Source organism: Cheilinus undulatus, linkage group 21 (genome assembly GCF_018320785.1).
Source record: "Cheilinus undulatus linkage group 21, ASM1832078v1, whole genome shotgun sequence".
Classification (NCBI taxonomy): Eukaryota; Metazoa; Chordata; class Actinopteri; order Labriformes; family Labridae; genus Cheilinus; species Cheilinus undulatus.
In genome coordinates, this window is record NC_054885.1 from 35,982,527 (window position 1) to 36,005,683 (window position 23,157).

The 23,157-nt window shown below is 38.1% G+C and overlaps 2 protein-coding genes across 8 annotated transcripts in view; one reads left to right on the forward strand and one right to left on the reverse strand.

Moving 5' to 3' along the window:
* The window catches only part of LOC121529223 (septin-9-like), a 136,000-nt gene that overhangs the window by 89,687 nt on the left and 23,156 nt on the right, over positions 1-23,157 (forward strand). The window contains exon 1 of one of the 6 annotated variants that reach the window (XM_041816990.1): positions 8,891-8,965. The exons of the other annotated variants lie outside the window; for them this stretch is intronic. The gene's annotated coding sequence lies outside the window, so the exon portion shown is untranslated. Of the gene's footprint in view, positions 1-8,890; positions 8,966-23,157 lie in introns of those variants that run through there. 6 annotated transcript variants of the gene reach the window in all.
* LOC121529225 lies at positions 371-3,503 on the reverse strand. 2 transcript variants are annotated; one of them, XM_041816993.1, is made up of 2 exons: positions 3,406-3,495; positions 371-1,696 (listed from the first exon to the last, which is right to left on the reverse strand). In XM_041816993.1, the coding sequence occupies exon 2, from the start codon at positions 1,693-1,695 to the stop codon at positions 877-879; it is 819 nt and encodes a 272-aa protein (XP_041672927.1). In that variant the 5' UTR covers position 1,696; positions 3,406-3,495; the 3' UTR covers positions 371-876. The 2 variants fall into 2 exon arrangements, with proteins under 2 accessions (XP_041672927.1, XP_041672926.1); XM_041816992.1 differs by having other exon boundaries at positions 373-1,696; positions 3,402-3,503.

Consider the following 23,157-nt stretch of genomic DNA (forward strand, 5'->3'; position numbering starts at 1 on the left):
TAAACTGGATGAAGACAAAGGGAAGAGTTTTGCATTTGTAGTTCTTTATTTAACAATCCTGCAAAGGAATGACTAAAATTTGTTAGTCATCTTCAGCTCTAGGGATTAAACAGGCCACAAAGTGCCTCTAATTTGAGCTTCAGGGTGACAAATGACTTGCTGCTGTAGTGCCTGGCTTATTATCAGCTATTTCTACTATCAGTAAAAATAAACACTTAAAAAAATCTTGATTCAGGTTGCTCAATTTTTGTGTTTTTCTTTTTAAATATTAAAGGTCACTGAAGAGTTACTGTGACTTGTATTCTTGACTTGTACTGCCTCATACAGCTACCCCTCTCTCTCTTCTTGATTGGCCACCACTGTGCTCCCTCCAAAGTAGCGTGTTCTGGCACAACTTCGCCAACAATCAAGGTGCATGGAGGATGAAAAACTGCTGAAGAAATGAAGACACTCCAATAGCCCTAAGGTTTCAGAGGTTTATTTTGAACATTTTTTGCATAAGTATACAAAATTCAAGTTTATTACTGGAATTATAATGCAAAAAGAAAGTTCAGATGTCTTTTTTAGATGTTTAAATAAAACTTAAAACTTGTAAAAAGGTAAAAAGAGAAGGATTATATTCCTTGGCTTCAACTAACCTAAATATCTGTGATTTTTCAACCACTCAAATTTATATAATGACAAATACTGAAGTTTGGATCTTAGCTCAAAAAACCCTTAGATTTAACAGTGAGAAAATCTGAACAATATAACAAGAAAAACAAGTTTGATTTCCCAACAGAGCAAGGTAACTTAAGCTGATCTTGATAAATAACTGTACTTGTTATCACAGCAAAATACTGATTAGAAGTGTCACTATGAGCTTAGAGCTTGTTGTTACTCATTAGTCCTTTTTCTATTTTCCTTTTGAGATATAAAGTTCATCATCCACACGAATAAAAGAAATAGTAAAAGAAGTCGAGCCAGCAAAACGTCAGCATCTGGATTATTTTGTCTGTGCTGATTAGTGATATGCCTTTCTTGTATTACAATAAACAAAAGCAGTCCCAGGCAGGCAAGGTCTTTCCAGATGTTTCTGATGTTAGAAACATCAGCATTACTTCCAAATCTTTCTCTGAGATGCTCCAAAGTGTGATGGTGTCCCCCCACAGAAAACTCTCTGATCTGTCTTAAGAGGTCTGTAGTGATATGGTAGGTGTGATGTGGATCATACCAAGGCGTCCCATGAGAGTTGGAGTTGCCATAGTGTTGTGTGAGATAGACCTGGTCTATCCTCCATCCCCTGACTCTTATTATGATCCTGTCTCGGTTTCCTGTCCTGTACTGCCTTCTGGGATTGATAACATAAGAGGGAAGACGAACTGGTGTGTCTTGGTAGATATTTCCAACGGTGTAGTATCGATGCCCTGGAGGTGGTGGGTCCAGTAGCCCCTCAAAGTTGCTGTAATAGTGTGATCCATACTCTCCATTGTTTGGATCAAAGGTTAGCTGTATGGCATCTGTGTTGTCAATGTTAACTGTGTGGGCGAACCAGTAGAGCAGTACAAGACTGTGTGTTGGCACAGACTGGCCAAAATCAATTTTCTTCAGGTCATTAATCGATTCAAGCCTTTTCACAGCTGACACAGCGGTCGGAGCAAAGAGCAGAGCGACACTGCACCATGAGACTGTCCCTCTCATTGTCGTCATCATCATCCTGCAAAGACATTTAAAAAGGCATCACTTAATCATTTCTACTTTCCTGGCTGTTTTCTTAGATGAGTACAAGTCACAAAAATTCTTCCTTCTGTGCAAAAATGTACTCCAGAGTTCAGGAGGCTCTGCCAAAATGTTTGGAAAAATAATTTGGCTATTTTCCAAATGTAGACTCTAAGAATGCTTTCAAAATACCAGAACCTTGAATATGGTTAGCCAGTGAGACCAGACATTTACTATTTGTAATGATAACACAGTGGTCATTCCACAGACACCTGCGTGATCAAATGCAATTTAAAAAAATAAGGATGATCAATGTTGACGGCAGGCTGTCCTGGTGTGTGTTCTATTTTGGAGCAAAATACGAAAATAAATTACAAACAACTTCCTGTTTGTAAAAAACTACGCAAATTTGAGGGCTCACCACAGCCACGCCTTTCGACTAATGAGAAAGTCCTGAATAACTTTTCATCAGCCATGTCTCATCTAGCTGTATGCTGAAGTACAAGTTGATCAAATGAAAGTCCTAGGAGGAATTTGTCCAGCTATGACCCCTGGAACAGACCTTAAACAGCTCATTTTGGGCTAATTTATTCAACATGGTGGGTTTCTTGTTGGAGATAGAGATTTGCTCCAGGAGACTTTTTTGTAGAGCTCCCTGAGCTGAATCTACTCACCAAAATTCATAACTCTAGGTCAAAGTCCCTTCTGGGGCTGTTCCATAGAAGCACGAAAAGTGGGACAAATGGGACAATTCCTGAGGGTCATCAGTGAAACCTATATCAACCCCGCATTTTGCGCACCCTTCATAAGTGTGCCAAATTTCTTGAGTTTTTGAGGATGATAAGGGACCCAAAAAGGCTTGGAACGCATAAAAATAACTAGAAAAGCAGTCTGAGAGCACAGACCTCCGCCATTAGCCCTGTCTCCCAATAGTAAAGAATCCTTTAAAAAATTCCTGGATCCAGACAGTGATCCAGATCACTCCCAAAATGTCCTGAAAATTTCATCTTCAAAATCCGTCCATAACTTTTTGAGTTATGTTGCTAACAAACAAACCCTGCCGATCACATAACCTCCTTGGTGGAGGTAAAAATAATAATGACCAACCTGACCAATTTAAATAGGGTCCTTGCACCCTCGGTGCTCAGGCCCTAGAAAATAAAAGAATAGAGGGGAAATCCTGGCAGAAAATGCAAAAAGAACAGACAAAACAAACGCAGAGTATAAACAGAAAGCTCTGTCTGTATCCATATATGGTTCAAACATAGAGCATAATTGAGTCTTAAGACATTCTTTGATGAGCTTAAACCTTTGAGCTATCCTGAGTTTATGTTCCACAACTGTTCTGTTTAACCCAGATTAAAGCAAAACAACACAACAAAACAGAAAATTAAAACAGAGCATTTCCTACTTATAAAGTCACACACACAAAACCAAACATAATATTGAAACACAATATTAATTACTTGCACCAGTATACCATTTCTTACTAATTTTTTTATTTTTTACCTTAATTTTAATTGTCTGCTCTGCTCACTAAAAATTGCTAGCATGCTATACATGCTTTGATGAGCCACAGCTCACTCAAAGTTGCTAGCATGCTAGTGATTAGCCACAGAGGCTATCATCAGTTAGCTATGTTAGTGTTACAAACCAAAAACACTGGTAATATAAAAAAGGTGATAGAAAAGCCAAGAGCTCACCTGCCTTAGTTTTCCGCTGTCTGTTGTGTAAGCTGTGACCTGGTTTGATCTCTTTGTTACTGCAGAGTTGAGTGCAGCCCTCTTATGAGGAAACCATTTCTCAGTAAATGAAACTGCTGAAACAATAGATGTGGAAGTTTGACAACACAGCTGTTCTGACTTCCTACTGTATTTCTAAAGTGATATTGTGTTCCAGGACTTTGCAGTTATACCTCTAAAGAAATATTAAAACCTTCTATTTACATTTGCAGATATGTGAACTACTTCTATAAAGGGAGAAGTGTTTATGTGACTCATGAGGATTTTAAAAGTGTCCTTTGCACTGCAAGTAAACAAACAAGTAGAATATTTAGTGGCTTATTATTAGCCAGTATTTACTCATCACTGATGCTTTTGAATTTGATATGTCAGTGCTTTGTATGCAATATTTTGCACTTGTTTTCCTGTTATATATTTGTATCATGTATGATATGCAGTATATGTATTGTACCAAACAAATGGCTGAATTTTAGAGGTAAAGGAAGGCAGAATTAAATATCTACAAGCAAACATATACCTGGTTTTATTTCTGTTGTATATTTAATATTAACCTTGGAGTGTCATTGTTGCATTGTTTAACAGTAATTTACAAGGACTGATCTATTCTGAGACAAGAACGACCTACACTAAAGGATATTAAGGTGGATTTAAACCAGTAATTTAGGTATTTTAGACCTTTTGCTAACCACTCAGTAATTACAAACATGAAATGAAATTTATTGTTTTAGTAAATATTTAAGTATGTAAATAATTAAGAATAGTTTTCTGTGCTTTTGAGGTAGTGGCAATGTACATCTGTGGCCAAAATACAGCAACACATCCTGAAACCTTTACCGTTTATGACAAAACCAATGGACCATACTAGACATGTAGCAGAATAATTGTTTAATCCCTGTTATCTTGTTTTCGTGATCATGGGCAGCCAAAATTGCTGTTAACATTTAAACTTTACTAATTACCCAGCTTTAGACTAGTCTCCTTTTTGATTTACAGTTATCATTGTCATAAAAATGTGAAATAAAAAGAAAACAAAACAATTAGCTAAGCCTCTGTACGTTCCAAGGGGTTAAATGACCTTAAAGATATTTAAGTTCCTACATCACATCACCTAGCCTATCTGTGCCTTTCTCTGCTGATTTTCAGCAGCATGGGGGAAGAAATCAGATTGTGTAACTGTAATGTTAACAATCTCTGTTTAGAAGCTGCAACTCAACAAGCCACCAGCAGGAGGTGCTGTCACACAGGTTGTTGATCCCACACCTGCTTTTGAAGCAGCTTTAGTTTACATTAAGACATACAACAAGCATCAGATCAGACATATCCTGCAGTGTTGGTATACACATACACAGCATGGGTGTTTTATTGCTGTTTTTGTTTACTGTAAATCATTTTACACTAAAAATACTTTTTTTTCTCCCAGAGGTTGAATTACTTGACAAATAAAAATGCACATAAACATGGATGGATACACTGATTGTGTGGTCTCTTCATGTCCTGTATGGGGGCTTTGTTATTTTCTCTCTTAAGGCAGAAAGAGAGACAAAATTTGCACAAAGGAAACATTTAGCTCCTCTGTTCTCCACCCACAGCTTTCACATGAGCAGCACAAGACCTTCATACAAATGATGCTCTTTTTGCAAATGTTTTCCTCCTGTTTTTGTCATTTCTGTTTACCTCATTAAGACTTCCAGTGAAATCCAAATTTATACTTCAACTTCTAAATAGATCATTAATTCTCCATCAACAGAAGAGCCAAACAGATGTCTCCCTGTGCTCCCTTTGCTATAATTTTTCAGACCTAGTAATTCCCATGCAGAGCAGATACTACACACTATCCCTGTGGAGGAAAAAGATCAGTGCATTGAGCATTAGGAATTATGTAGTCAGTGAGTCATGCTTCTACTATTCCTCATGTTTCTATGTTATGAAAGACCTTGGACAGCTGTGTGGAACTCTGTGAGGGGTCGGCCAGGCAGCCCTGTATGTCTGCCAATACATGACACCATGTTGGCTCAACAGGGCCCAGAAACATCAGCCTCTGCCACAGAATCTCTGTCGTTCCAGCCCCTTTTCTCGTGAAATGTGGGACCTTTCATGTGAAAAGGGCAGCATCTCTGTAAAAAAGAGCATGCCAGCTGTGGTGGAATCAAACAAATGATGGTAGGCCCACTCTGTGGGTTCACACAGAAGTCAGGGTGTAAGAGAGGGGAGTGCAAACTCTTTATCTGACAAAATGCCATCTTTAACCTTTGAGTAGCATCTATTATGTTATGCATCAATGTACACGTTTATACACTCAAGACTGAGGCTTATGGACAATACGGCAATATGGACCAGAGATCATTCATTGGTATTTTTAGCAGAATGGTGATACTGGATATATAAATCAATATTTTTATGTAAATAACAAAAACAAAGTCAAGTCCCATGGGCCAAATGTCACACAGAACCTTTCATTAAAAACTGGCTGCTCAGTTTGAACATCTGTATATGACAATCATGTAGGTTTTGGTGTCAATGGTAGTAAGAAGCAAGCTCACAGCGATACCAAAGTATAAATCAGTATTACTGTATATTTATGATTGGGGACATGGAATGGCTTATATATGCAGTCATTTTTTAGTTTTATCCTGAAACATCTCAATCATTAGATTTATTGGAGGGATGCATCAGCAGATTTCTCTCTCCCTCTTAGTGTTGCACATGTCTCAATGGCGATCATGTCAGTGTGTGTGTGTATACCTGGGCTGCAAACCTGAGCATCATCTTTGAGTGGGAAATATTCTAATCCATCTACAAAAAGTTACATGAAACAGCTGTAGGAAATTTAATTCCTTCTGTAGGCTTTTTACGTTCACCCATCATTCTGCAAAAAACAAAACAAATGATCATTTATGTAAAATCAAAAGAGGGTGAATGCTTTAGCATACCCTTTAGATATGGCGACATTCTGTGTTTAGGTAAGAGTGACACAATGCTTGTGTAGCAGTATCCATATATTTTTATTTGTGCATCATCCATAGGACTGTTTTGTTGGCTTATCTAAACTTAATGCATGCCTGTTAGAAATCAGATCAGAAAACCCTCTGTGGTCCTCCCTAAACCCTGTCAGTTTTTAAACACTGACTGGTTTTTATTGGGCGATAAAGTGCATTTTCAGAGTGGGGGAGATGAAAAGAGAGACGGCAAAGACTGGACGGTTTTAAGACGAGGGGCCCCTTGTTTGGGAAAATGTGCTGTTACCCATGTTGTAAAACTTAGTGTAACATGGCTTTATTTTAACTCCTTATATGGTAAGACCTGGTTTTGATCACACTCATAAGATAACATTGTGTGTGTGTTTTTTGCATTGTTTGTGTGAACTGTATGTTGGAATAGTGTAAGATCCCCAGGGCCTATATCGATGATCCAGATCGCTCAAATGAGCAGGGTTTATTTTCTGCTCTGGGTGTAGCAGGGATTTTACACTAACATGAGGAAGGTTTATCTTGGCAGCTAATCGGCATAATGAGGTGAAACTAATCCATCTTTCCAGCATGTCCTGCCAGCTTTTTTTCAGAAACATGACTCTTCATCATATGGAGGAATGCAGGTGCTGCCCTCTGTGTATAAGTGACTGTAAGGTTGCACTCGGGCCCCTGCACAGCTGTGTAATTACGCTTCCTGAAGACAGCTGTTTCCTCTAGTCTTTAATCACACAAATATAAAAAGCCTATAAGAACAGTCATCTGACAAAGTAATTGGTTTGCTCTGAGGTTTAAAATAAGTGAACATTTGCAACTGTTAGGCAGTCTAATACTAATTTTAGTATCCTTGAAATAACTTTTTTGTTTGTTTTTGTCTTGTAAAAAGAACCTCAACCCCATGAAAACAGTGATAGATTTCTGGTCAAAATTAACATACATGTTTTATTCTTTTCATAATAACAAAAATTACATGTGTGGCTGTTTTATACAAATGTTAGTGCTTGCTCTTAAGGTAATCACTCTCATCCTGTTTAAAATAAATCTTTACATCATGAAAACCTTCTTTTTTTCATTTAAATCAAGTAACTATGATCATAAATACAGGTCTTTAATGTAGGATAATCAAATGGCTTTAAAATCAGGTCTCATTTCATTGACTGTTGAGTGTTTTAATCTTGGATAGACCCCTCTCTGTGATGGACTTGTTCTTCAATCAGATGTAAACAATGGTGAACTGATATCACTGATAGCATCTCATAGGAACAGTGGTTTAGCACTACTTTAATCTAGAAATGGAGATCAAGTTGAATGTCAGCTGTCTCAGGTTATACAAACATTTAACCAAAGTAATGAGCAGTGTTAATTTTGGCTATTTTTGAAATGAAATGCATTTTAGTTCTAGTCACATTTTAGTAATTTCTACCCTTTTTAGTTTTAGTCCATAAAAAAGTCCTCACATTTTAGTCTTTACTTTTAGTACAAGCATTTATTTTCTTGCCTAAATCTGGTACCAAATCATGCTAGTGTGTTCTCTGCACCCTGCCAAACCTGGGGTTCCTGCTTTCTATAGCTGAGAGACAGAATAACTACAGATGTATTGCATTTTGACAGATTTACCCACAGTGGAGAAACATTACAGATTTTGAATGTCTAACGAAAACTTGATTACATTTTGTTAGTTGTAGTCATTGTGACAAAAACTAACATTAGTCTTTGTCCGTTTTAGTCATCAGAGATCTATTTTTGTTAGTTTTAGTCTAGTTTTTGACATGGAAAGCGAAGGCTGTAGACGAATAGTTTTTGTCGATGAACACACTGGGAATGAGGGATGATAGCGCAGGAATGGGGACATTAACATGCGAAGAGGATCAGAGGTTGGCGGTGCTAGCACTGGTAATGGTCCTGAAAAACAAAACCATAAAATGGTTTCGATTGCAGTGAATCCTTTATGTTTGAATGTGGCTTTGGTTAACTGGTTTTACTCAAAACAAATCATCAAAAGTTTTTAGTGTTAAAAAAGCAAAGGTGATGAGAAAATCATTTTACAATGTCAAGGAAAGTCTCTGGAGTTTTTCTGGGATGAGTTGTGTTCAAGGAATGAGTGGGATGTGATGAATGCAGAGCCTTAAGAGCTGATGAAAGGGTCAAGCCAGGTAATTAGGGCTGTAAATTATCCCTGCAGGTAAAAAAGAGGACATCCAGCTGGCTAACAGGTTAGGGTCAACCTCAGTATAGATACATGCTCAAACAGACTCTATTTTTTATCTAAAAAACCAAACTTCTCCCCGTAAAATGTTTAACTTCTGCTATTTCATACTCATACTTTATCTTCCCTAAAGTTGGGAGTGTAAGCTCAGTTTTCCTGCTCCTTTGGAGGGAGAGGGGTGTATTGGAAGGAAGTGGGCGTGTCTTATTACCCTCTCTGCTGAGTCATGTGACATGGATGGGTGGGAGGGGCAGGCGGGGAGCTTCCAGAGCCACAGCAGAGTTTGGCCTCTCACTGGAGCACTGCACTTTGGCAGAGGGACGACTCACACACATTTACACACACTTCACACGGTGAGTGTTTTACATACCGGGAGAGAATGTGTGTCATGTGTGAGTTTGTGAGAAGGCAAATGTAAAGAGAGGGAGTAAATGTCTGCTTTTGTTGTCTTCCTTCCTTTGCACGTTTCTCTTTGTCAGAGATCTAATCATGTTTTTTTCATTCTTGATAAATGTCACTGCATGCTTTTCATATTTGACTTAAGAGCCCGGCTGTTTATGTGTCTACATTGTAATGTTGTTTTTACTAAGTCAGTGTCAGGTTTAATGCTGTGTGGCTTTTTGGAGATGTTGCCTACAAAGAGAAATAGATTTGCCTTCTGGTTTAGCAGAGAAGGTTTTCCATCGTGCTCTAATTGCTATTGTTCAGAGTTTGCATTCCCTCTGTCTTTCATCCCCTAAATTGTGTGTGTGCTCTGTGGCCAGCTTTGTAATCAATCTGCCTTTGCACAACACAGAAATGTGTGTATACAGAAGGATGTTCCCTCATGTCTCAGCCTCTCCTCTGTTTTATCTAACGTTTCTGTTTCTTCATGTTTCCTGGCCCTTGATGTTGTCCACACACTGAGCATGTTCTGCTGTTTCTGACAAAGATCCATTACCAGCACTGTGTAGAGTTTGTGTTTGTGTGCGGCAAAGTCAAAGGCTAGCTCTACGCATGTGGTCAGTTAGCTGAAGGGAATCATTAAGTCGAGTCTCTGCTCTGGAAAATACAGAAAAGTACTCCTCCTAGAAACTAATGATGAGCTTTGGAAAGAAAGTCTTCATTTCTCTCCAGCTGGAAGAACCTTATATCAAATTAGACCAAAATTGAAGGAAATTCTCTCTTTTTGTTCCTGCTGAAGCTTTTTTTCTCCTACCCGTCACCTGCCAAATGCTGGTGTTTTGGGCCAGTGTCTGTTGAATCAGGTCTGGCTATGGTGAGGGGTAAAAAAAAGCAATTTGACAAGTGTTTGACAGAAACAACAAATTCCAATTTTCTACTTATTCTGTTCTGACCTCATGAACAGAACCAGATGAACCTGCATGTTCACTGACCTTAGAACTCCATTTCCTCCTCCCTGTCCTGTTCTATGCTGAAGCACGCTTGTCCCTCCTTTCCAGCCCTCTGCTGGCTTGAACGCAGATTTCTTCAGCCTGGACCTGACCAGGGCATGGAGACGTCATCACATTGTAATATGACTCACACAATTTACAAGAAGTGTGCTCCCACAGAGTTAGCAAGATGGATGAATACACAGACGATATGTCAGTAACTTTTTTCACTTCTTTTTGCTTATTTTGAGTCATTTTGACCAAATACACCTACATAAAGCCCAGTTCAGACCAAATATTTGTGATACATCTAGGCTGTTTTAGAACAAAGCTTGCGATGATTGCAGCTGTCTGAACTGGACGGTCTTAGCTCGAATCAGGCCGTCTGATATTGTTAACTGCAATTCGGCTCATTCAGCTTGGAAGTTCGTTGCTGCACATTGCAAGCAGATAAATGTGAAATGGAAAATGGAAATCTCATGTTGGAAGGCTTTATACACCAACAAGTATTTGCTCAAAGTAAAACGATCATATTCATGTTGTTAATTTCAGAATGATTACATTTGTTTGGGGTTTTTCTTTCTTCATTTTTCACACAGACTTCAGCCTGTAAACACCCTTGTTTGCTTTGCAGGAGGCGTGGTGCTACATGAGCTGACACATGAGAAATTCAAGGCTCTTGGAGCAAATTTTTTACCATGGAAAACTAACTGTTTTGTGATATCTTCATTATAACAAGACTGAGCTAGCAACGCCGTTTTGTGCTAATGTGTATTGTGGAAATGGCTGCCACCCTACAGTTGTGAAGACGAGGGGGATTTGATTATGAATTACTCTTGTGCACCCGTGTATGAATGATGTGAACTGTTGAACCCATCTTGTCGCAAACTTTGGTTTGAACTGGGCTTAACTCTCTCCAACCATTTAGATTGACTGCTGGGAAGAACAGCCATATAGATTTACATCAAGTGCATGCTTTTGCACCCATGCATGCATACATGAGCAGTCGTACCAGGCCAAAGCCCTCCTCTTCCATCTTTACCAGGACCTAGGAACTTTAACCCTGTCTGAGCACAGTGAAGATCACTCAAACTGGTCACACAAACCGGGTTTTGGGGCTCAAATGCACGTGGGCATGGTACAGATTGCCTCAGCATGACTTTAGCTCAGCACAGCACATTTTGCATTTCCATTGCAATGGTTCTACCTGCCTTATCGCAACCTCCTTTAACCGCTGTCTCAATTAAGTCCACGAAAAGATGCTAGCTGTGACTCATGATCAAGGGGATTGTTGTTGAAACTGTTTCTCTATGCAGTGTCACTGAAAATCACCTCTATTTTTAGCTCCATCCACCTTTATTTCCAACAATTTCTTCAGAATAAAATTGCTGAATTGTATGATGTTGAACTGTTTTATGTTGTTATAGCCATATCAGGAAATCAGGTTTTTTCATCAGTAGCAAATTAACATAACTCAAAAATTTAAGATACAAATAAAGGACAAAATCAAAGCTTCAAACCTCACATTTAGTCAGAAGCTACATCATCCTGAGGAGTAAAAACAGAGTGGCTTAAAAAGATCTGTCCTTGTGACAGATGAGATTAGCAAAATGAAGCACATTGTAGAAGAAACCTACTTTCATTTACATAATGGCTCTGCTAATCTGAGCTCATATACTTTTGAAGCAATTATTTGGCCTCTCAGTCAAGATATTTGAAATGGCTTATTACTTCAATACTAGAAGAAGAAATTATTATTATGCCAGAACAGAGAGCCAAGAGAGCCTTAAATTGTTATATTCATACTCTTCTGACCTGAGGAATAAAGCTTTACCCTTCAGTTGTATCAGACTGATGAAAAACAGCAACCAACCTTCACCTTTTCAGAGTCAGCCGCCTCTGCTTAGCCTAACACACACTCAGATATGCTGATACACACAGAGCTGTTGAAAAGAGCTCTGTTGTGGCCTCGCTGCATTGCCAGGCGAGAACAGACATTGGCCTTTCAGCAGCGTCTGACGGGACGCTGAAAAGGTCATCGTTACCTTCTGTGTCTCGTGTTTCAGGCAATAAGTCAGGACTGCAAGATTATGCATCTATTGTGGAATTCAGCATCATAGGTTTGAAATGCAAAATATTTCATGAATGTGACCAGAGCTCTGTAATTTAAAACTGATAAGGTTTCATCTCTGCAGCCTGATATGCTGTACATTTTAAGGATAGCAGCTCTGAGGTTTCTAGTATCACACTGCATGGATGTGTGCATTTTTTGTTCTTTATTAGATAATATTTAGTTGTTTAACTTTTGAAACATTTGACTTTCCTTTAAGTTAGCATTGGGAAAAAACAGAACTTTAGTGTCTATGTTATCAATCAAAAACCAGCTTAAAACTGTAACAGAAACTGAACTCTGTCTCACCATTCTTAGAGCTAGACTTATCCTCAATTTAAAATTAGAAGTTATCCTCTAAAGTTATTGTAGGATTTTTTTAAAGAAAGGATTCACCTTCTCTGTCGCTTGTATCAGTGTGTACTGTAAACATCAGTGACATTTAGATTTATGCCCAAGTGTTGTTGAAGTGTCATAAGCTAGAATTAATGACCCATGTTGATTTTATGCATTAAAAATTTTAGAAAATTACCACAGAAGAAACAAATTCAATCAATTTTCAATGCAACAAACTTTGTGTGGAGACTTTGCAAATGATCGTAGTCAGTAGTACACGAGTCTCTGGAGTGTATTGTACTCTTAAGCTTTCTATGTGGGTCAGACACAGTCCATAAATATCACTCTTAAAGCCAGGGGACAACCATAGTGACAGACTTTATATCTCACACAAACACACACTGAGATATGGAGTGTGTCAGAGGGATGATGGGCTCCTGCTGGATGTGTTGTTGATTGAATGATGAGCATTTGTGCTTGTGGAAAGTCACGCATGATGTTGTGTAAGGGTTTTGGAGATCTTAAGTTTCAAAACTCTTAAAGTGATACACCTTTGTTGTTTAAGTCGGCAAAATGTTGAAAATCCACTACTCCTTTTCCTGTGGACAGTTAGTCTTAGAACTCTGATGCCAGGTGAAATGCTCTGCCTTAACTGTACTGCTGCTGTCTGCCACTATTTGCCTCTATTGTAGCTCCAGGAGTGTCAGCACCCTTACTGTCATGATACTCTACAACCCGGATAGAAACAAAGCACATTAAACTGATAATACTGATAGCATCAGGATGGAACAATGCAGTTTAGCCGGTTTTTATCTAGAAGATGGGGATGAAGTTGTATGTAAGCTATCTAAATTATACTTGCATACAATAACTTGAAGTCGTAACCACATTCGGCACAGCCAGGTGGACACTAACCATCAGCCCTTGATCCTACGGAGGATCAAGGGCTGATGGGGCTATTCCTGAATACTTTAGCCTCACTCTGCAAACAGGCATTGATTTGTTTATCTGCTGATGCTGTGATCCTGTGTTAAAAGGTAGTACTAACTTTTGACTTTTTCTGAGTGTTTTCTTAGTTCTAGATGAGGCGGCTTTGATGCATTTCAATTTTCATTTAACTGGATTTTAAATTACAGGCATACGAGCTTCCCCACTAAAAACATGCTTGATATCATTTTGATTTGAGTAGCATTACTGTGAAATGGTTCACTAAATTGACCTTCTGATTAAAATTATGGTTAAGGGTTCACTGTATTATTATGATTTTTATGAGATGGGAGTGGCATTTTTTAAGAATTAGAACAATTCCACTCATCAAGAAGATCCTGTTAAAGGATTTCATCAGCAACAAAAAGTAACATTGAGTCAGCATGCTCTTCTTTTGACTTTTTCACATGCTAGTTTGAAAGGTCACTTTGCTAGTTAAATCCCTTAATGGGAGCTTCCTGGCATGGGGACAATTTTTCTTTTAATACATATTCATTTTAGCTCCAGCACCAATTTAGGGATATGTTTATCTTCTTTTGCGTTAACATATTTAATAATAACAATATATTATTCAGTGTAACACTATTATGGTAATGAGTTAATGTAAAATTACAAAATATGTCTCTCTTTTGTAATTATAGAAATTAAAAAATCTTTTATTTTACAGAAAGTGTTTTAATAATAAAAACACACAACTCTTTTCACTCTCAAAGCTAAAGTGAAAATCGCTTTTAACCAGAAAAAATAATAGATTTAAGTTTAGAACAAATTCCAGACCAAATAAAAGACACAAATAAATTGCTATAACAAATAAATACCCTAAAGAACCCTAACCCTAATCTCTTAAATACACTTAAGCTTAACATGGAATTTATATAGCTGATGGAATCCAGTAATTAGGTCTGATTCGTTCTGACCAAATGTTAAAAACCTGCAGAAAACAGGCTTGTATTTGTACATCCTAATCTCTTTGGCTCTTACGTTTATTCTTGTGCTAAAAATCCTGTTGTCAGCATTTTTTGGCCTTACAATTTTTATCTTTACACATGGCTGTAACAGTCTTTGTAAAATGTACATTTTCCCCACAGTGTTAGATACTGTATCATGTTGGTTGTGCTGTATCTATACCTCATCATCATCCTCAGTTTTTGCACACTGACATCTTATTTTCTCGGGTTTAACAAGGTTTACCTTAACCTTTTAACAAGGTTTAACCTTTAAAAGATTGCCTTAGCTCTGCTGTCTGAAATTGCATAATCTTCAATTTTTTTACCTGCAGCACCCGTGCAAGTGACATAAGACTTTTAATGCATTTGCAAACATTTTTTTCTGCCAAAATTGGCACATATTTTGTGAAAAGATGTGATCTTATTTTGTGTCATAGTTTTCCACATCTGTCCTAGCTGTGTAGAGTTCATTTGAGTTGTCAGAGCAGCAGCTGCAACTGCGTTTCTCCCTCTCTTGCGCCAAAACGTCACTGTTGATCTTGTGTTTGGCCAATTGTGGATTACAGCCATGGATAATTTGTTCTCAGAACCATATGAAGCAGCAAAATCTGAACTAGGAAGATGTATTCTAACTGTCCGACAGGCTTTTTAGTGCCTGCTACAGAGTTGTGATGCACAGTCTGATGCAAATAACCAAGATATATGAAGGGTTCTGTAAGAAGGGGATGGGTCTAGTAGGTCTAATGGATTGTATAATGCAAGTGTAACTTTTCATGTCGTACGTTTTGGACGTCTGACTGATGTGAGGTATGTTTAAGGACACAGGGCAGATTCCTAAAACCTGTGCTCCACTAGACCAGTGCTTGCTGTCAGCCATCTGATACACTTTGACCTGCAGATGAGATGAGATAAACATCCACACAGGTTTAATAGCTCAGCCTTGCTAATGACTTTAAACTCCTGTTGGTGAGTATTTAACGGATAATAGCTGGGTGACTCATTGTGTGGAGAAAATTAACCTCAGAGAATTGGCAGCTTCCAGATCCATTTTTCTTTTTGTGTAAACATACTTTGGGGTTAACTTCTAGGTACTTTGGGCTAGAAAATTGTTATATGGCTTAAAAATCCATTCGATTGCAATTAGGAATGTGTTATTACGGAGAAATTGCTTCACTAAATGAATATCTTCAGTTGAAAGCTAAACAAATAAGCCTTGGATTGATGAGTAAGTCAGTGAGGTTAAGTGCTCTTTTGTTTCATAGTGTATGGATTAAACCTTTCAAAAAGCTTTGTTGCAGCTGAAGGATGTTTTCCTTGTGCTGCTCAATATCACACACAGATGAAGAGCCTAGAAAGACAACAGCTCTCTTGTGCACCACCGCATGTGGAGTCTGAATGCATTCCTCTGGCAGTCTAGACAAACCTGTGGGCTTCTACTGTCATTTACTGCAATTTAGAAACATTTCTCAGATGTCTGCTAAGTAACTCTAGATGCTGAAGCTACTTGCACTGACATGGACTCATCAGCCTTCAAGACTCAAAGTAATATGATTGTATGAAGAAGAGGTAGAGTCCCATTGGCTTGTATTTGTGAGAGACAATGAGTGGGTCTTGGTTGTGTTTTGTGATTTGTTTTTGAAACATTTATTTAAATATAACTCACAATGGTTAAATTAGTCTTTAGTTTAATCTTAACCGTCTAGATATGATAACCCAGTCAAGACGAGGTATCACATGAATTTTGTGCAAACTCTTAATCCATCGGCTTTTTCTGATGACAAAAGTACTTGTCAACTCTGGTAGCCAACTCTGGTCTTAAAGGGATACTTCAACATTTTGGCAAATTCGACCATTGCCATAATTCCTATAGTCTTAGTAATAGGTCTGTTTCCTTTAGTTGTCGGTACAAGCTGTTTCTAGATCTGGGGGGGACTGTTAAACCAGCTGCACTGCTAATGCTATGTTAGCAGACGGAATTTTTACTTTCCCTCATCAAACTCATCAAATACACAATCTAACAACTCCAAAACGCTCTCGTGGACTAGTTGTGACCTGTACATTCACCACGCTATGAAATAATCATGGAATATTACGAGACGGAGATGTTTTTAAGTTAAATGCAAAGCCGGAACTACACTCCAGACATGGCTGCTGCACTGTGTCACTCCGCCCAGTGGTTCACTCAAGAAATAGTTCAGAGTATTTGCTTCATGTGTCGTAATGTTACACAATTATACGTTATTATTTCATAGCGTGGTGAATGTACATGTTGAAGTATCCCTTTAAAGGGCTGGCAACTTGAAAACTGAGACAAGTCAGAGGTGAAAAACAACTTCTATGAGAGGATTGTCAGCAGCAGCTGCACACAGATATCTGTTAATAGATATTAATTAAAGCTGAATAGTTGTTATATATGATGGATAGTGGGCAGCACAGCGGTGGTTCAACTGATATTCAGAGCCTGGGTCTATTGAAGTTGGCAGGGCTGTGTCAGCCAGTGTCCATGTGGTAGACTGGAAAAGATAAAGAAGGTCTGCATGTCAGAGCTAGCATGGAGTGTGCTTGCTCTGGTACATCAGAGTGTTTTTGGACTACCCAGATGAAACACAAGTGAAGGGAGGTTCCCACCTGACATCCCCAGTCTTGGTAGACTCTTGCTCTTGCCATCGGTCCACAAGCTTAAGCTGTAGTGTTCAACTGGAGCCATGTCGTAAGGCAGGTTGTGGGTGTTGTATCTACAAATCAAGCCCACATCAAGGGTGCCTGGTTCTCCTGAAGGTGTTACTGCTGTTTTTGGTCATGGTGGCATGTGCTAGTTTATATAACTAATCAGTTATAGTGTAGGGTAAGGTTGGGTAATATGGTAATAAACATTTAAGTGTCTGTATACTTTTTAATCAGTAAAGCATTTCATAAAGAATTGAATGAAACATGGGCTGTGCATGACCTGCTTTTTGTACAATGGTATTTTCAATCACATGGCATCAATACCTTACACCACGGGGAAATTGGGAAAGGTGTCACGTTATTAAAAACTGGATACCAACCAATCCTGGTTTAATGGCATACTTGGAATAAGAAGTTTCTTCACTGAGGGTTTATCCTTTAATTCGGTTACGAATGTCTTGTGATTATTTCAAATTCACTACAGCAGCACTACATTGAAGTTAGAACCAAGAATAAGTTATATTTTTAAGTTTCATTTGGCACCTTACACCCAACTGGTACCACAACTTGTTAACCCTTGCCTGCTACTTGGTATAATACTCTTTACAAGTGGAAAAAGCTGTATGTGTGATTCAGATACCAGCTTTATTAAGACCAGGAAAGTTTATTTAATTTATTTAACCCTTTGTTAACCAGGAAAACTTTGTTGAGATTAAAGTCTCTTTTCTGAGAGTGTCCTGGCTAAGATATACAGCAATAGTTAACAGAATTTTGGACGTAGAGCAGTCAAATACTGTATCTTTCAGAGTAAATATCTGTGATGAAATACAGACATAGAAACATAGACATCTGACAGTTGCACAGACAGTTTCCAGGGCCAGGTGATATAATGAGCATGATGACCACTGTGGGGTCAAAAGGCCACATTACTATGTAGAGCTGTACGATGAGGACTCTGGGAACTGGGGCTTGCACTCTGCAAACACTCTTTAATAACACAACAGGCCATGTTTGCTCTGCCACCACTCCAATTTCCTCTTCTTATTAAAGGATTCACTGTCAGAGGGTGGGAAAACAGTGTTTGGGTGTGTGTACATGCAAGTTTATGTCCCTCTCTTGGGTCTGTCCCAAGCCCATGTGGTCTTAGATATGTAATTGATTCGGTGCTAGAGGGCTGCTAAAATCCCAGTCTAGTGCAATTAAATGACCACATAGAATTATTCAATTTCTTCATGTGATTTAGTCATGCTCTTATGCTGTCTTCTTGTCTCAGCAAAACTGAGTTCTGAAAAGCAAACTTGGAAAATCACTGAAAGGATATGCAGAAACTTGTTAGATTTTATCACATGGAATAAGATTTGCAGCCACCTACGCATTTGTGAAAAAACATCTGGGTCATCATCAAAAACAAAAGTAGCCATGTGAAGATGAGGCCAGACTACAAACTGTCTTTGTCCCGTCTGGGAATGTAGATACAGGACAAGAGCAGCAGATGTTTTAAAGAGGCCAATAAAAAGATTTTAGACCAGAACAAATATGCAAACAACCCATTTAGGGGATTAGTCCACTAAATGTGTTTGACATGGAGCTCTTGACAAAGAGGGGAATAACATAAGACCACTTTAAACAGCACAGTGTATAGTAGTGGATCTTGTTTAATCGAAGCTGCAGAAACTTAGCTTTAAATGTGACAGTGGACTAAATACAGTGATATTAAAATAGTACTGTGACAGGATTTTGTTATTTTGGACGACAAGTGTTTTTATAATCTAGTCTTGTTTAAGAGCCCTCAAGTACAACATGATAGCAATTCACTTTTATCAGTGGCACCTTAAATACACTATTATTCTGACTGGTGTTTATACCATATATTTTCATCAATTGTTCTTCTTCTTAAGTGTAGCACACTGTTTGAATCAAGCTGCTAAGTTAATTCTGTCATTCAGTCTTTAGATATACTAAAGCACCAGTACATAACCAATGTTTCCTTTAGATACTTGACAAAGAGGGCAGACCTACTCTGTTTTATTATTAATGAAGACCCAACGTAGAGCCACTCTAAGTTCAATACATTCAACAGTTAAAGTTTAAAAAAATTTAACAGGGAGAAACCTGAAGCAGAACCAGACTCATGTTAAGCAGCCATATGCAAAAGCAGTGTTAGGGTTGAAAAGGGATAGGAGAGACCAAGAAAAAGAGGAAAATGATATGCAGAAATAAAAGAAAAATTAGAGTTGTGGAAAGAGAAGATGAGCAGAACAACAGCAATTAATAATATTGATTTTTGCCTCTCCTGGATATACATTTATCTTAAACTTAGTCTCTCTATTGCTTGAATATCAGGAAAAAACTGGTTGTTGATTGTCACATAATTAAAACATAAAACAGCAAATGTGTTTCATGATTTCTAAACAGTAATGAAATAGCAGTAATTCAAAATATGAAGCTTGCCTATCCCTAATAGAAACATTTTCATTAGCAGCGTATTTTAATGAGTAAATTATATTTGAGAAAATATTCTTTAACACTTTATGAAAGGAATTGTTCCAATGAAAGTGTTAGGTATTCAGTGAGTGAATCACTGCTCCAGGTATTCAGTTCTTTTTGTCCAAGTTTCCAGTCCATCTCAGGATTCCTCTCGTATGGTTCAAGTCGGGTTAAACTAAAGGTCAGATCACTGGTTACTTATAAGAAGACAAACATCCGTGCACTTATTTTCTAACCTAAACTGGGAACGTGACCTCTGACTTACTCGCCACGCTGTCAAGATCAACACCCGGGACAGCTGAGGCACGGCTCAGTGGATTCAACCACATTTCACTAAACATAGACAACACAGGCACAGCGTTCCTCAGATTCCCTCGTAGTTATATTGTAAGAAAGGGAACAGAGATTTTTCTATCTGGTTTGTGCTGAATCTACAGCCCCTTTGTGTCAGGATTAATCATCAAAGTTTTTCTCCACATTGACTTTTTTTTTTATTATTTCCTCCCTCCTACTCCATTCCACACTCCCTCCCCTCTGCCTGACCCTATCTTTTGTAACTCCCCCTACTCACCAGTCCTCTCCTTTTCTGCTTGCTCATTGCCACACTCCTGCCACTCGCTACCTCCTCTTGATGAATTCTTTTCAATAACTCTGATTTCATACGCCATTGTCTGCTTTTCTTTTCTCTTTTTGTAGTATCTGAGACTTCAAGCCACATTTACAGAACGCAAAGAAACCTGATGCTGCAGCAAGCAAGAAAAAAGTCTTCAGTGGCTATAATTGAAAACAGGATCACAGAAAGCTCATGAGTCACTCTCTGCTTTCCAAATTCTAAAATTAATTTTGCTCTCTCACAGACTCAGAGGAAATGCATTATCCACGCCTCCCACAAGCCGACCTAAACAGACCAAAACCTTTCTGAAAGGGGAGCTGAGGGAGAATTTACTTCTAAATCAGTCATGTTTGGTAGATGATGTTGATGCTTTAAACATTGTGAGAAGGTCTAAAACCCAGGTTCACATGGTTTAATATTTCTCTGTACCATTAAAGATTTAGGACCAAATCAGAAGGGCTCTTGGGGAGTTAAGACCTCCACTTTGGCTCGTAGTCCTGTCTCCTAGAACTATGTATCTCGGTCATGTCTTGCTGAAGCAGCGTTGTCTCCCGTTTATAATTGACTTCTCATTTAAGAATATTTTACATATTTCAGGAATGAGTCTTTTTGGGGTCTCTCAGATGAAAACAAAAACATTTAAACTGACTGTAAGAGTCAGTTGCATCAGCACAATTAATTAAACAGTAGACCCCTGTTTTCTTCAAATGCATGAAAAAAGGTGCTGTAATAAGCCCGGTCTGTGTCATTATGCATTCCAGCTCACTTTGCACAGGGAAGCAGGTCACCGCATTACACAATGAAGGAGACGGAAGTTTCAGTTGCATCAGGTTGTGCAGAGGGGGATGGTAGCTGTGATGTCTCATGACTCAGCATCTTACAGAGGATATATCATACAAAACCCACTATTTTTTACTAGTTTTTGCACATACGTTTGAGTATCAAGGGTGTCTACCAAAAATGTCTACCAAATTGTTACAAATTGCAGGATACTCTCAATTTAAAAATGATTAACTACAATTTTACATAAGAAAAACAATTATGGCTTTAATCATAGTTTATTAAAAACATTCATGAGTTACACGTTCATATTTTTATCTTTAATGCACACAGTAGTATCTCTAATAATGATAATAGATACAAAACTTAAGCCAGTTTAACCCTCTGAAACTGAAGTTGTATATGACTGGTATTTAAACTAAGTAATTTTTAAACCATAACTCATAGCCTCTTACTTTTTCCCTCTTGCAGCCAGATATTTTCTTGTTCCAGTGATGCTATGCCTTCGTAGCCCTTATGCTAGCTTTTCTAGCAAGGCTGGAACTTGAGTGTCTTGAAAGATTAAATCCACATATTTACTGTGTTTTTTGCAAAATTTTTAATCCGTTGTTTTTTTGCTGCGAGCCAATTTGTAAACCACAATCCTTTGTATAGGACTGTGAAAACCAATGACATTCTTTCTTCTTCTTTCTTCTTCTTTGTCAAACTGCACGTCTTTACTTATATCGAGCAAGAGACAGCCTGAAAAGCTCATAATGGAGAGAAAGAGAGAGCCTGTGATGTGGAAGTCTGTGTCACTGCAGACAGGAACTGCTGATGAACAGAATTATTATTTTTCACTATTTGGTCCCCAAGAGATGGGAGAGAAAGTAGGTGCAAAAACATCTTATTCATTGTCTACTGTGTGTCACATAAAAAACTTCGAGTTTTAATTTCTGTTTAGTTTTTTATTTTGTCTTTATAGTCCTCAATGTTTTTTTTAATTCAAGTGACATTACTGCAGCACACATATTCTTAAAGCCAAGGTTGAAGAAAAGGATGTTTAGAGCTTGATGTTTTGCAGCCTTTTTATTATAATAGGCTGTTCTGAGAAAAGTTGTCTAGAGCTGGTTAACATAGGGTTAAAACCTCCTCTGTAACCGTATTTTATTTCTACCTAAGACAGGCGTTTTATTTAGATAACAGGGGTGGTTTTAGAAAGTGGAAAAAAGGGAGTACGTCTACTTTAAATTAGCACTCTATAATACATTGGTTGCACCAATAGTGTCAAGTGACAAGTGTGTTATACAGCAGATTTATGCATGTAAACATTCGTGAAAGGAAGAGAAAGTGCAAAAAAAATACTGTCATGCATGTATGTGCGAGCATGAAGTAAGGTAGTTAAATGCACATCAAGGCAATCAAGAAACTGCAGCAAGAAAATGACAAGACCTCCCATTCTGACACGACTGCTTTTGTTTGACCTTGAAATCACCTTTATCACCTTGTCCAAAGCATACTTGCTGAAATCACATCATGAGCTTAGCGAATGTCATCAAAACTGAAAAAATCAAAAATCTGAATTTGGTTCACAGTGAGTTTTTATTAGTTTAAATCAAATTGACTATTAAAACTCTGAAAAAGTGCAAGTAAATGTCACCAGTCATTTTAAACACTGAACAAATATTAACAGCATATTTTAATAACTGTAATTGTTTTACAAAGATGGAGCCAGATTAGTTGACCTCATTTAACACCAATTATTACCTACAGTGCCTACACTTAAAGCAGATTATATTTGAGAACACCTGGCAAGACATTCACAAACCTGATTTTTACACAATAAGAGGTGCTTTATTTCTTATACGACCTGAAATGAACCTCTATATTTTTCAGTCTGGCTTGTCTGGAAGGGTTTGAGTAACGTTCACCAACCACTAATCCTTCAGGGCCAGACATTTTTCATGCGGAGGTCAAATGTCTGCTAACATTTACAGGGTCAGGCTCCAACCGGCTGCCTCCTGACACCTGTGTTTACTGGCTTAGAGCAGTTTTAAGTCTGCAGCTCTGGCAGGACATCGTGGACAGGCTCAGAGTATGAATACCTCTGTCTTGTCTGATTAATGGTCACTTCATCCAGATGTTTAACAATCAGCTACTCCTGAGTCCTTCACTGGTCTGGTTTTATTGACTCACTTACAGCTTAAAATTCTTAAATCAACGTTGGTTCACTGTGGGTTTTCAGGACTGAATCCCTTTACTACCT

What these genes read in the sequence shown, in the direction of transcription:
- LOC121529225 (XM_041816993.1), bottom strand. Translation starts at nt 1,695, where the DNA reads ATGATGATGACGACAATGAGAGGGACAGTCTCATGGTGCAGTGTCGCT.